Here is a 13,542-nt window from a genome sequence, read left to right on the forward strand (position 1 = left end):
ACAGAAGAAAGTCTTGCATTATCGGTAGTTACATTAAATGTAAATGGATTAAACTTTCCAGTCAAAAGGCAGAAATTGCCAGAATAGGTTAAAAAAAAAAAAGGTGACCTAACTATATGCTTTTACACCCTTGTGTAAAAGCACCTTAATTCAAAGACCAAGGAGGGTGAAAGTGAAAAGATGGGGAAAAGTATATATCATGCAAAACAAATAAAAGAGAGCTGGTAAAATTATAACAATCACATAAAATAGACTTTAAGTCAAAAATTATTATGTGAGACAAAGGAGGTCACTATATGCAAATAAATGGGTGAATTCAACAGAGACACAGTAATACATACATATATATTAGTACCTAAGAGCAGAATCCCAAAATATGAGGCAAATACTGACAAATCTGAAGGAAGAAATACAGCTCTAAATACATATAGGAAAATCCAATATACCACATTTAATAATAGTTAGAACTTCTAGCAGAAGATAAAGGAAATACAGGTCTTCAACAATACTACAGACCAATTGGACCTAACAAACAGAGAGAACTCTTCACTCAACAGCAGTGGAATACAGATTCTTCTCTACTACACATGGATCACTCTCCAGGATATACCATATGTCAGGTCAAAAACAAGTTTCAATAAAAGAAGAGATATTGAAATCATACAATGTACCTTCTCTGACCACAAAGGAATCAAGCTAAAAATCAGTAACACAAATTAAACAATACAGTCTTAAGCAACCAATGGGGTCAAAGAAAATTTCACAAGGGAAAGTATCTTGAGGTGAATGAGAACGATCATATAACATATCAAAACATATGATATGTAACAAAAGCAGTGAGAAGAGGAAAATTTTACGGCTCTTAACACTTGTAGTAAAAAGGAAGAAAGATATCAAATCAGAGATCTAATCTTACAACTGGAGGATCTAGAAAAAGAAGAGAAGCAAAATCCAAAGCTGCTCAAGTAGAAAGAATGAAGGAAATAAAGATTAACATGCAGATAAATGAAATAAAATTAAAAAAACAACTCAGAGAATCAACAAACCAAAGCTTAATTCTTTAAAAAGATCAATAGAGTTGACAAACCCTAGCTAGACTGACAAAGGAAAAAAGAGGAAGCAAATAACTAGAACCAGAAATGAAAGGGGCGGGGGGAGGATATTACCAAAGCCACAGAAGAAAGAGGATACTATAAACAAATGCACACAAATTTGATAACCTAGACAAAATAGCCAAATTCCCAGAAACCCACAAACTGCCTACACTGACTTAATAGATGATTTCATCAAACCAATCACCAGTAAAGAGATACTGATTCAGTAATCAAAAATTGATTGAAAAGCCTAGGATCAGATGGCTTCACTGGTGAATTTTACTGAACATTCCAAGAGAAATAATACCAATCCTGCTCAAACTCTTCCAAAAAACTGAAGAGGAGGGAACAGTTCATTTTTTGAGACCAATATTATCTCCACAGTAAAGCTAGAGAGAAAGAGCCACAAAGGAAAATTACAGGGCAGTATCTTTTATGAATACAGATGCGAAAATTCTCAATAAAATACTAGCAAACTGAATCCAATAGCCCGTAAAATGAAATTACACACTATGATCAAGTGAGATTGATTCCAGGAACGCAAGGATGATTCAACATAGTAACATTAACATAATACACTACATTAATAGAACAAAGGGAAAATCCACTTGGTCATCTCAATTGACAGAAAAAAGACAACTGACAGAATCATCACCCTATCTTGAGAAAAACACATAGAAACAAGGATGCCCACGGACACCACTGTTATTCAACACTGCACTACAAGTTCTAGGCAGAGCAATCGGGCAAGAAAAATAAAAAGGCATCTAAACTGGAAAAGATGATGTAAAAATTTCCCTATCTGCAGATGGCCTGGTCCTATATATATATATATATATATAAAAATCCCTAAAAAAATCTACAACAAAGTTACTAAAGCTAATAAATGAATTCATCAAAGTAGCAGGGTACAAAATCAAAATACGCACCAGTAATGAACAATCTGAAAAGGAAATTAAAAAATTCCATTTACAATAATAACTAAAAGAAATCAAGTATCTAAGAATAAACTTAACCAAAGATATAAAGGATTCATACATGGAAAATGACATGACATTGGTAGAAGAAATCAAAGAAGACCTAAATAAATGGAAAGATATTCTAATGAACTAGAAGACTAAATACTGTCAAGATGCCAATTCTCCCCAAAGTGATTTACAGATTCAACACAATCCCTATCACAATTCCAACAGCTTTCTTTGCAGAAATGGAAAAGCCAATTGTTAAATTTACATGTAAGGGTAAGGGCCCTCAATAGCCAAAACCATCTTAAAAAGGAATGCAGTTGGAGAACTCACATTTACTGATTTTAAACTTAACACAATGCTGCAGTGGTCAAACAACATGGTACTGGCACTGTGAAAGAAATGTAGACCAATGGAATGAAACAGAATTTTGAAATAGATTCTCATCTGCAGTCACCTGACTTCTGATAAGGTTGCCAAATCCACTCAAATGGCAAAGAATAGTCTCTTCAACAAATGGCACAGAAAATTGGATATGCATATGCAAGGTAATGAAAGGTGTCCCCTATCTCACACCATATACAAAAATTAGCTCAAAATTGACCAAAAACCTAAATATAATTACCAGGAATATAAAATTCCTAGGAAAAACACACAGAGAGGTATCTTCAGGATATTGCGTTAGGCAATGGATTCTTAAGCATGATACCAAAAGCATGAGCAACAAGAGAATACAGCTAGCCTCCAACCCAAAAACAAAAAGACAACCCAATTAAAAATGAGCAAAAAGATTGAATAGATATCTCTCCAGAGATATACAAATGGCCAAAAAGCACATAAAAGAGCACATTACCAGCCATTAAGGAAATGCAAATGAAATCCACAACTAGATACCATTTTCCACCCACCAGAATGGCTACTATTAAAAATACAGAAAGTTAAAAGTGCTGGAGAGTATGTGGTAAAATAGGAATACTTATTCATACTTATTCATTGTTGGTAGGTATAAAACATGGTATGCTGTTGCGGAAAACAGTTTGGTGGCTCCTCAGAAAGTTAAGTATAGAATTACCGTAGGACTTGCAAACCCATGCTTGGTATTTATACATGAGAACTGAAAGCAGATACTTGAATAGATGGCAGCACATTAAGGTTCATAGTGGCATTATTCACAATTGCCAAAAGATGGAAGCAACCCAAGTGTCCATCAACAGGTGAATGGATAAACAAAACATGGCATATACATAAAATGAAATATTCAGCTGTGAAAAGAAACAATGGTCTGATACACGTGGCAACATGAAAGAAACTTTAAGACATCATGTTGAGTGAAATTAGCTGGATACATAAAACAATGTTGATTGAGCTCATTAATATGAGCAAAGTCATAGTCAGAAACTATAATACAGGTCAACGGGGCTAGGGTATGGAATAGGCAGTTTATATTTAGTTGGTATAGATTTTCGGTTTAGGTAAAGGAAAATTTTAATAATGAATGGTGGTGATGGGAACACAACATGGTGACTGTAATTAACACCAGTGAATTATAGATCTGAATGTGGTTAAGAGGTGATATTTTAGGTTTTATATATAAATTCACTGTAGGACTGCACAACACCAAGAGCAAACCCTAATACCCTAATGTAATCTATGGACTACATAGTTAATAGTACAATTATAACAATATTCTCTCAGCAATTGTAAGAAAGGTACCATACTAATGTAAAATGTTAATGGGAACAGGCATATGGGAATTCTGTATATTCTGGATTGTTTTTCTGTAAACCTACAACTTCTCTAATTTAAAAAAAGAAAAAGAGGGCAGGCCACAATGGCTCAGTAGGCAGAGTCCTCACCTGCCATGCTGCAGACCTGGGCTCAATTCCGGGTGCCTGTCCATGCAACAACAACAACAACAACAAAAAGAAGTAATTCTGGACTCTTTACCCTTGAATATTCTTTTCCAGAATATACTAGACATCAACACATGGCATAGTCAAGTGGATTGTTCTCCACACACAAAAAGTTCAGAATTAAGAGAGAATAAAGATGTAATCTATCTGGAAAGACAGTAATTATGAAAAGACCTACAATCTAGTCCTACCTCTGTTACCAATACTTTCTAATATTAAGCAAATAAAATGTGTGCATGAAGAGGTAAGGCTTTGTTCTAACAGTCTCATTATTATATAATCCTCATTTATCACCTCCCAGAAATTCAAAGCTCAATCAGTACTTATATTTTCAGTCTCTACTGGTATAAAATCTTTTTATTAAAAATTAATCTCAGATGTCCATAACATAACTGAAATAGGGTTTTTATTTTTAAAAGATTCTGTAACTGAGTTAACAGCAATAAAATGCCAAGATAAAAATATCTTTCTTTGAAATAAAAATATCACTTGAGAAAAATCCATTCAACCAAAATGGATCTTAGATTCAAGTTGTGGTCTTGAAAACAAATTTGTAAGGTATACAGTTTTGTACTTTTCAAGTTATTCCGTGGCTAGTTAAAATACCAACCATAAAACCATGATAGTCTTAAACCCAAATGAAAAATCCATACTTAAGAATTTTCCATCTGCAAATGAAAGTGGATGGGCTCCAGGTTTCTCAATTTTGTAGATTTCATCTACGAATAGTATCTTGCAGTCATTCAATGTTCCTTCTGAACCCCTGTTTAAAAAAGGAAGAAGAGTTAAGTTTTTCCAGTAAAATTTAAGTCATACGCAAATGATCATTAAAAGTCAATTCAGAAACTCAATGAACTTTGTCTATTTACAAACACTGATCCTAGCTATTCCAATCACTAAGCTTTTTCTACTTTTAAGAGTAGAAAAAGTCTAATAGTGATAGTTAACATTCAAAGCTAAGTGTAAATATTAGGGGAAAAATTCAGAGACTTCATTCTTCATACAATATGGCATAAGAAAACTGCTATCTATTAAATACAATTTAAAGACTAGATAAAATAAACACTCAACTAAAAGATTTAAATACATTTCCAATAAATACAGTAAATTTCTGCTAAAAAAAAAAGATGGCTACTTGTTAAAAAGAAAATGTTTTGAATACGAAGCCATATTTGCCCTACACGCAATTTATACCTGTTTACCTATGCTTCTTCAAAGTTTCCTAACTATGATTGTGGACTTATTTCTTTTAATCTATCAACGTCTGCTTTGCATTTTCGAGTCTATGTTACCGAGTGGATAAAATTTAGAATGCTTACATCTTCTTATGAAATGCTTCTCTTTATCTTTACTTATGCATCCTGCATAAATTCTACCCTTGCTTGGTTAGCATTTGCTTGGTGACTTTTTCCATCCTCTCATCTTTCCTTTTATACACACAAATGCAGAGAAACTATGTAAACAAATGTATAGCTCTGGCAATTATAAGGTGTACCTTCTTCTAATTGCCAACCACGACAAGAGATAAACTATGTCAGCCACTCCAAAAGCCCATCACACCCCCCTCCCAACCACAATCCCTATACATACCTTCCGAAGAGTTCTACCTATATTAATTTTCTTTAATTTTCCACAGTTTTATTACTCATCTACCTCCCTAACTATTATGGCATAGTTTTTGCCTGCTTTAAAGTCCCAGGTATATAAATCCCCATACTATCTCTTTCTTCTTTGCAATATACAATTGAAGAAACCCTATCACATGTCCTATGGAGTTTCCCACAGTTCTGATTTCAATATTACCTGTAATGTAGTCCAAACAGTTTTTTTTCACATCTGTATTTCCTGTAAATTGCTAGCTGCAGGAGTAGAGGACAGCAAACCTTGGTCTGCTGCCTGTTTTTATAAATAAAAGTTTATTGGAACACAGTCATGCCTACTAGTTGATATGTTGTATATGGCTGTCTTAATGCTACAACAGAGAGTTGAATAAATAATAGTGACAGAGAACATCTGGCCCCCAAAGGCTAAATAATATAATATCTGACCCTTCACAGAAAAATCTGCCTTGCTCTAAAGGCATAATCAGATTCAGGTTCATTTTTTGGTAAGACTACCTCGCAGGTCTATTTCCATCAGGAGGTACCTAGTTATTTAGTGCCCCTTTTCCTTGATAACAGCCACTGATGCTCAAGGCCTAGATCTAATGATTCACTGGAGTATGTAAAATGCTGATATTCCAATTCTATCATCCCCTTCTCATTTATTTGCTGGAATAACTACATAAAGAGAAACCTGACCCTCAACAACTATTTGCTTACTCAGGTGCATCATTCATACAATAAAAGCAGGTTAAATGCTTTCTTTTAAGACTTTTAAAAACAAATAGTTCTTTAACATCTTCCACAGGTGACCAATGAGTTTTTGTATTACTATGAACTTATGGATTTAAATATATTGATGCAGTTATTTCCCTAATTGATATTCAGATTGTCCCATCTTTGGCCAGTGGGAATGTCCAGGTTGACCTTGTACATTTCCTGCTCCCAGCCTGGAGTCTTCTAGCATGAAATGTATTCTAAGACCACCATTCATTTGTGCACTAGGAAAGCTTATTGTAACTATGTTGATCATTGTTTCTAGGCCTTTTCAGTGTAGAGAGCTACAAAATTTAAAAATATACATTCATACAAAATACCTCAAGTTCACACTAATAATTCCAGTTCAAATTCAGTATTAAAGAGTATTTATCTATTTTTTTTTAAATGATGTATATGTATCTCTTTTTTCCCCAAACAGAGAATCTTGGTTCTCAAGGGTATCAGGGACACCTAAATTAGATGTCACAAATACTCCTATGCTTTTTCTACATTATGCTGAAGACATTCGTATGTCTTCATGATGACTGAAAATAGTTTTTAAAATTTTTATACATGTTCCCATTTCTTATAGCTGTAATGTACCATTTTGTCAGATTATATATAGTCATTACATATTATACTTTCTCCCTTATATTCTCGTTTAGTCCTAGTTCAAAATGCAGAGATATTTTTTACATTTATCACCACTTTTTATGTCAAATTCCTTTCCAACATCTTGATGATCAGAAACTCGTTTTCTAAAAGATTTCCTAGGAAACACTCACGGGAACAATATTCCCCTAGTTCTTGCAAGTTGATGATAGTTTGTCTACAGCCTTTATACCAAAATTCAATCTGGCCAGAGAAAATCCTTGGCTCACGTGTCTTCGTGGGACACTTTTCTTGTGTGTAAGGGTGTTGGTATTATATTCCTTACTTTCTCTTTTTGCTTCTAACTTTGTATGAAATTTGTTTCAATTTGCTAATTTAAAAAATATATAGTTTAGCTCAACTTTTATAAAGGGTATCATTTCACTTAGCTTTGCTAATCTATAGTGCTAGAATTCCTATGCTTTCTCTGATTTGTTCTGTTTCTTGAGAAATATTCAAAACTATAGGAGTTAAAATCTAAATAGAGACAGAAAGCAGATCAGTCATTGCCTGGAGCCCAAGTTGGGAAGGGAGTGACTAATGGGACCTGTGGGAACCTTCTGAATGATGAGATTATTCTACCTTGTTATGGTGGTGTCTGCATAGATATATATACATACACACACACTCGTCAAAATTCACTGAACTGGGCGGGCCGCGGTGGCTCAGCGGGCAAAGTGCTTGCCTGCTATGCCGGAGGACCTCGGTTCGATTCCCGGCCCCAGCCCATGTAACAAACAAACAAAATACAATAACAAGAAAATGTTTAAAGATGTTTCCCTTTCTTCCTCCCTTCCTTCCTTCCATCCTTCCTTCCTTCTCTCTGTCTTTCCTTCCCTTCCTCCCTCTTTAAAAAAAATAAAAAAAAAAAAAAAAAAAAAAAAAAATTCACTGAACTATAGATGTTACAGTATTCTCACTAGTTTTAGCTGCCTTACTAGTTATCTATTGCTACATAACATCACACCAAAATTTAGCAGCTCCAAACAAAAATTCTTCCACAATTTCTGAGAGGCAGGAATCCAAAAGCAACTTAGCTGGGTAATCCTGGTTTAAGATCTCTCATGAGGGCTGCAGTTTCATCTAAAGGCTTGACTGGGAAAAGATTCACTGGCTGCCTTAAAATCCTTAGAACATGGCAGATGAAACGATCTGAGAGAAAGCTCAAAATGGAAACTGCAATATTTTTATAACCTAATCCTGGAAATGGCATAGCATCACTTCTGCCATAGTATTTTACTGGTCATGAAGTCCAATCCAGGAAAAAACTATGGGTGGGAACTATATAGGGTATTAATACCAGAAGGCAGGAATCCTTGAAGGTCGTCCTGGAAGATGGCTATCATAGCTGCTATTCTCAAATTAGTTTGCTGAGCTAATTTATTATTTTTGGAGTTCCTGGATCTATAATACATCCACAGCTACCCCTCTGCTTCCTCTTGCACAGCCACACAAGTCTTACAGTTTGCAATTGTTTATCTTACCAGATGTCTTGTGGTTTATAGCGATATCTCATCATTCTATTTTGTTGGACGTGTAGCCCATGAGTTTTTGGACCAGATATTCTAGTGGCTCTGTATGTTTTTATAAGGACACGTGGAGAGATTAAAGGTCTATGCTGTTGCCATCTTCTTAGAATCCCACATATCCTTTATTATTTTTAACTTCTGTGACCTTATAGTTAAGGAGCCTTTCTTGCAAGTAGCATATGGGAGCTTAGTTTTAATCTGGTCTATTGTTCTTTGTCTTTAATAGGAATATTTCTTTCATATAATGGCTGATTTATTTTGTTTTGTTCCTGCCATTTTACCTTATGTTTTCTGTTTTACCTCTAATCTTTCTTTTAGTCTCTGTCATTGCCTTCTTTTTGATTAATCAAATATTCATTATTTCATTTGCCCTCTATTAATTTGCTGACCATTCTTCATTTTTAGTGGTTTCCCTAGAGATAGTACTACATACACCTGCCATATTAATCTACTTTAAATTTTACTTTTATAACCTCCCTGGTAATACTAAAATCCCAAAATTTCATTCACCTCTCTCATGTTTTATAATATCGTCATGAGTTTTTCCTACATATATTTTTAAATCTACTATTATTTTGAATAATCTGTTTGTATTTACCCATATATTTTATCTTTCCCTTGCTCTTAATTTGGAAATACAGGAAAGTATTTCTATATGTGATCATCTTTTTTCTGATCTTTTTTGTATTTCTTTTAGTGTTCTTGGAGTTTAATTCTCTCAGGTTTTCTTGCTAACATCTTTATTTCAGATTCACTTTTGAAGGACATTTTAATTAGAAATGTATTTCTAAGTTAGGAATTTCTTTTAAAATTTCATCACTTTCAGGTACCATTCCAATTATCTTCTACCTTACATCGTTTCTAATGAAAAGTCAGTTATTTTTCCTTTGTTTATTTTCGTTTTCAGTAGTTGTATCATGATATGCTGCTTTACATTTTCTTAAACCCTGCTTAGGGTTCATATCTTTTATCAGTTTCAGAAAAACCTGGCTATTACTTTTTCAAATATTTTTTTCACCTCCCTCTCTCGTCTTTGGCAACTCCAATGAGACCCTCTCACAAAGTTCTAGATGTCTAAAGCTCTTTATTTCTGTTTTCCTTTCTTTTTTTCTGTTACGCACATTCCTTTATGCCATACCACAATGAAACTGACCTGGAATGGGACAGCCTAAGAACCCTTAAATAAAGCTGGGAACAGTTAACAGGAGCCACTTCTCTTAAAGATCAACAGGAAATAAAACCAACTTGCAGATACAGATAGAAAGTAAACATATTTGTTCCAATATTATCACTAGATAAAAGGAAAAACCATATGCTGAGAATTAAGCCATAAGTTAGGAGTCATGTAGGGGGATTGCAGGTCTGATTTCACACTACTTGTTTGGTCTTTAAAAAAAAAAAAAAAAAGGTCCTGCAGAGAATTTAATTTAAAGTTAAATGGCACTCTGAAGTGACTGGAAAAAGCAAACTCAAATTTTCTCTGAAAGAACTTTAGTCAGCCCAGTAGCAGGTTTTAGAAACATACTGACCTCAGAGATGTTAAAATATGAAAAACCGTGTATCTCAGAATCTATGAAGTACTGTATTTACTGAATATTCATTGTGACCAACATCTAAAACAGAGCCTGGTACACAACAGCCAACAAAAATCAAGACATTAGTATTCCATTGGTAGGCAGAAGAGTAGCCCCCTAAAAAATGTTAATATCCTAATCTTTGGAACCTATAAATGTGTTATCTTACATGGAAAAATAGGCTTTACATAAGAGTGGAAGAGGGAGGCAGAGGAGAGTCAGAAGGAGATGTGACTACTGAAGAATGGACAGAGAAAGACGTAAGTTTGCTGGCTTTAAAGATAGTGGACGGGGCTGACAATCAAGGAATGCGGAAGGCTTCTAGAGGCCTAGCAAGCAAATTCTCCCTTAGAATCATCCCTGTTGATACCTCAATTTTAGCCCAGTGAACGTCACTTAAGACTTCTGACTTCCGGAAATGTAATACAATACGTTTTCTGTAAGCCTCTAAATTTGTGGCTAATTACACTAGCTACAAGAAATGAATAGAAGTGAACCAGAGAAACAAATGTCAGGTGACAATTAATACTATAAAAAAAAAAGTAAGCCAGAGCAAGGGGGAGTTCAAGTAACCTAAGTCTAGAATGTGTACGTGTGATTTCACATGGGTGATCAAGAAACATCTCTTTGAAGTGACATTTAAGCATGGAACTGTAACAAGAAATAGAGCAAACCAGATGGATAGCTATGTGCCACAGACCAGGCAGAAGGAATAGCAAGTGGAAAGTCCCCAAGGCAGGAGCAGGTTTGCATATTTAAGCAACAGGGAGGCCAGTATAGTTGGATCGCAGTGAGCTTTGATAATGACAGTAAGTTTGTATTTTGTAAAAATGCAAATTTAATAAGAAAAACACTGAATAGATTTTATGATAAAATAGGTATTAATAATAATTTACTACATAATGAAACCCCATAAAGTAACCCTGAAAATAAAGTACATCCATAGTTTTAGTAAGGTTAGATAAATTATCTTCTTGCTACAGGATATAAATTCTACTTTACTTATGAATATCAAAACTAGTAAAACTTCACATGGTATTATGTACAATATATAATAGTAAGTGAACAAAAATAATGAAAAATAAAAATCAAACCCCAGATTTGTTTTAAATTTTCTCCCAAGAAAGTAAAAGACATAACAAAACAAACACAGAAAAATCACAACTTAAAAACAGAGTTTGATGTCTAGATTCAGATAGCTCAGGCATATTCACTTTTTTTTTTTTTAAGGTACATGGTCCAGGAATGGAACCCAGGTCTCCCACATGGAACACAGACATTCTACCACTTTCTGGTACTCAAATTAAACATGCATGAACTTTAATTCTAAGTTCCTTATCCTATCTACAAAGCAGATTAAAAATCATGTCCTGAATTTGCTTCTTCCTTTGTACCACCAATATAACAGAGAGGGGAGCAAAGCTGAAAGTTCTTTGCACAAGTCTAAAAGTGATAAACCTCTGGGGAGACAGCTCAAAAAGTTACAAACTAAATTAAGGAAGAAAAGGGAAAAGGAAAATCACATGTAGACATTAAGATGATGTCTACAGGCAAGTTTATGCCAATAAATTTTAAACAAAGTTATCAAATTTCTAGAAAATTAAATTCTACTTAAAAAAGAAACAAATTCTAAACAGTCTTACGATGATTAAAGAAATTGAGCCAATAATAAAAAAATTTCCCACAAAGAAAACTGCCCCAGATGACTTCACTGAGGAGTTATACTAAACATTCAAAAAAGTACACAAAACTCTACTGTAAGAGAAAAAAAACATTCCAAATTGCCTTTTGAACTAGATAGGAAAACAAATTGCATATTTCACTAATTAATAAAAAAGCAAAAATCCTCTACAAAATACTGAGAAACTAAATGGTGACGGAGGAGTGGGGGAGAAAAAAAATACCTCACAAATGAACTGCAAGGTTGATTTTTCCTTTGTTTACATCAAGAAAAAAAATCTCATTAACATACTAAAGGGGAAAAAAGAACATCCGAATAGATGTAGGAAATATACCTGATAAAATTCAAAACCATTGAAGATAAAAAAAAAAAAAAGAACAGAAAAGAAAACTATAAAATATCTTATCAAACATTATAGTTACTGGTAAATTTTTCAAAGTTTTATCTTGAGGATCAAGAAAGTAAGAAGGATGCCTGCTATCCTAAATACCACTTTTTTTCAGCAATGTACTAAAGGGCCCAGCTGATGAATTCCAGAGAAAGAAATCAAAAGTAAAGGAAAAGACAAAATGTTATAGTTCAGAGACGATGATTATAATCATAAGAACTCCCCCCAAAACTACATATAAACTAAAATTAAATTCAGTAAGAGTACTGGTTATTTGTATTCTTATATATGAGTATTAAGAGGATAATGAAATAAAAATAGTACGTAAAATAACAACTGGTACCTAAGGTTAAATAAAGATGACAGATATATATGTTTAAAGAGAATTACATCAGATTGAACCATATAAAATTGCCAACATTTGAGTATTTTTCAACCTACGAAACCAAAAATTTTATACAGTCCCGTCTAATAAAAGCATGAGAGAAAGGCACTTAAAAGACCTAAAAAAAAAGGAAAGAAATCACATTCAGGGATTAGATATAATGCACTCTTATTAAATCTCCAAGTGACTTTAATGTGGAAATTACCGTGATGATTGGAAAACTCAAATGAAAGTACACAGAATCAAGAACAGATAAGATCTTCTAGAAGAACAAGACAGGATGGACTGCTCTGTTAGATTATGGAAGTATAGAATTGTACAAAATAGACCAATGGTATAGAGACCAAAAGGAAGCATCAAATAAAAAAATATTTGATATGATAGAAGTGATACTGAAGATCAATGGGGAAGGGGGACAGATGCACTTTTCAATAATGGTATTAGGAAAATGATTATCTACCTGTTCTCTTACCTCTCTCTTACTGCACAGAAAAATCCACTCCAAGTGGATTAAAGACCTAAAGAAAGGCAAAAACCACAAAACTTTTAGAAGGTCATAAAGGAGATTATTTTTATGTTCTCCAGGGAAGGAAAGGTTTCATAAGTAAAGCATAAGGAAAAAAATCTGATAAACTCAAGCACATTAAGAAAATGTTTACTTAAACATCATAAATAAAAAAGAGCCATATAGGTGAAGATATTCTCACCCCATACAACTGACAAAAGTCTCGTCTCTGCAATAAGAACTTCTAGACGCAATAAGATAAATCACTCAATTAAGGGAAAAATATGCAGAAACAGTCCCCTTGGGGGACCAGGGAGAATGGAGGAATTATTACATTTCCCCATCTGGGGAATTCCTGAAATTCTCCCAAGCAGGGGTGACAACTTATTCAATAGGCTGAGCCCTCAATCTTGGGGCTCACTCCTATGAAATTTATTCCTGCAAAGGAGAAGCTAAGCTGATTTATAATTATGTGTAACACTCATTTCCAGAGAACC

General features: G+C 33.9%; 1 protein-coding gene across 5 annotated transcripts in view; it reads right to left on the minus strand.

Annotated features, from left to right (window-relative positions):
* Positions 1-13,542, minus strand: part of UHRF2 (ubiquitin like with PHD and ring finger domains 2) — a 134,066-nt gene that overhangs the window by 60,878 nt on the left and 59,646 nt on the right. For all 5 annotated transcript variants that reach the window (XR_013170460.1, XR_013170457.1, XR_013170459.1 and 2 more), the window contains exon 5: positions 4,626-4,735. Coding sequence is in view for 1 of the 5 variants with exons in the window: in XM_077148215.1 (XP_077004330.1) it covers positions 4,626-4,735 (110 nt within the window). In the remaining 4 variants the exon portion in view is untranslated. The remainder of the gene's footprint in view (positions 1-4,625; positions 4,736-13,542) is intronic.

The sequence above is a fragment of the Tamandua tetradactyla genome, chromosome 2 (genome assembly GCF_023851605.1).
Source record: "Tamandua tetradactyla isolate mTamTet1 chromosome 2, mTamTet1.pri, whole genome shotgun sequence".
Taxonomy (NCBI): domain Eukaryota; kingdom Metazoa; phylum Chordata; class Mammalia; order Pilosa; family Myrmecophagidae; genus Tamandua; species Tamandua tetradactyla.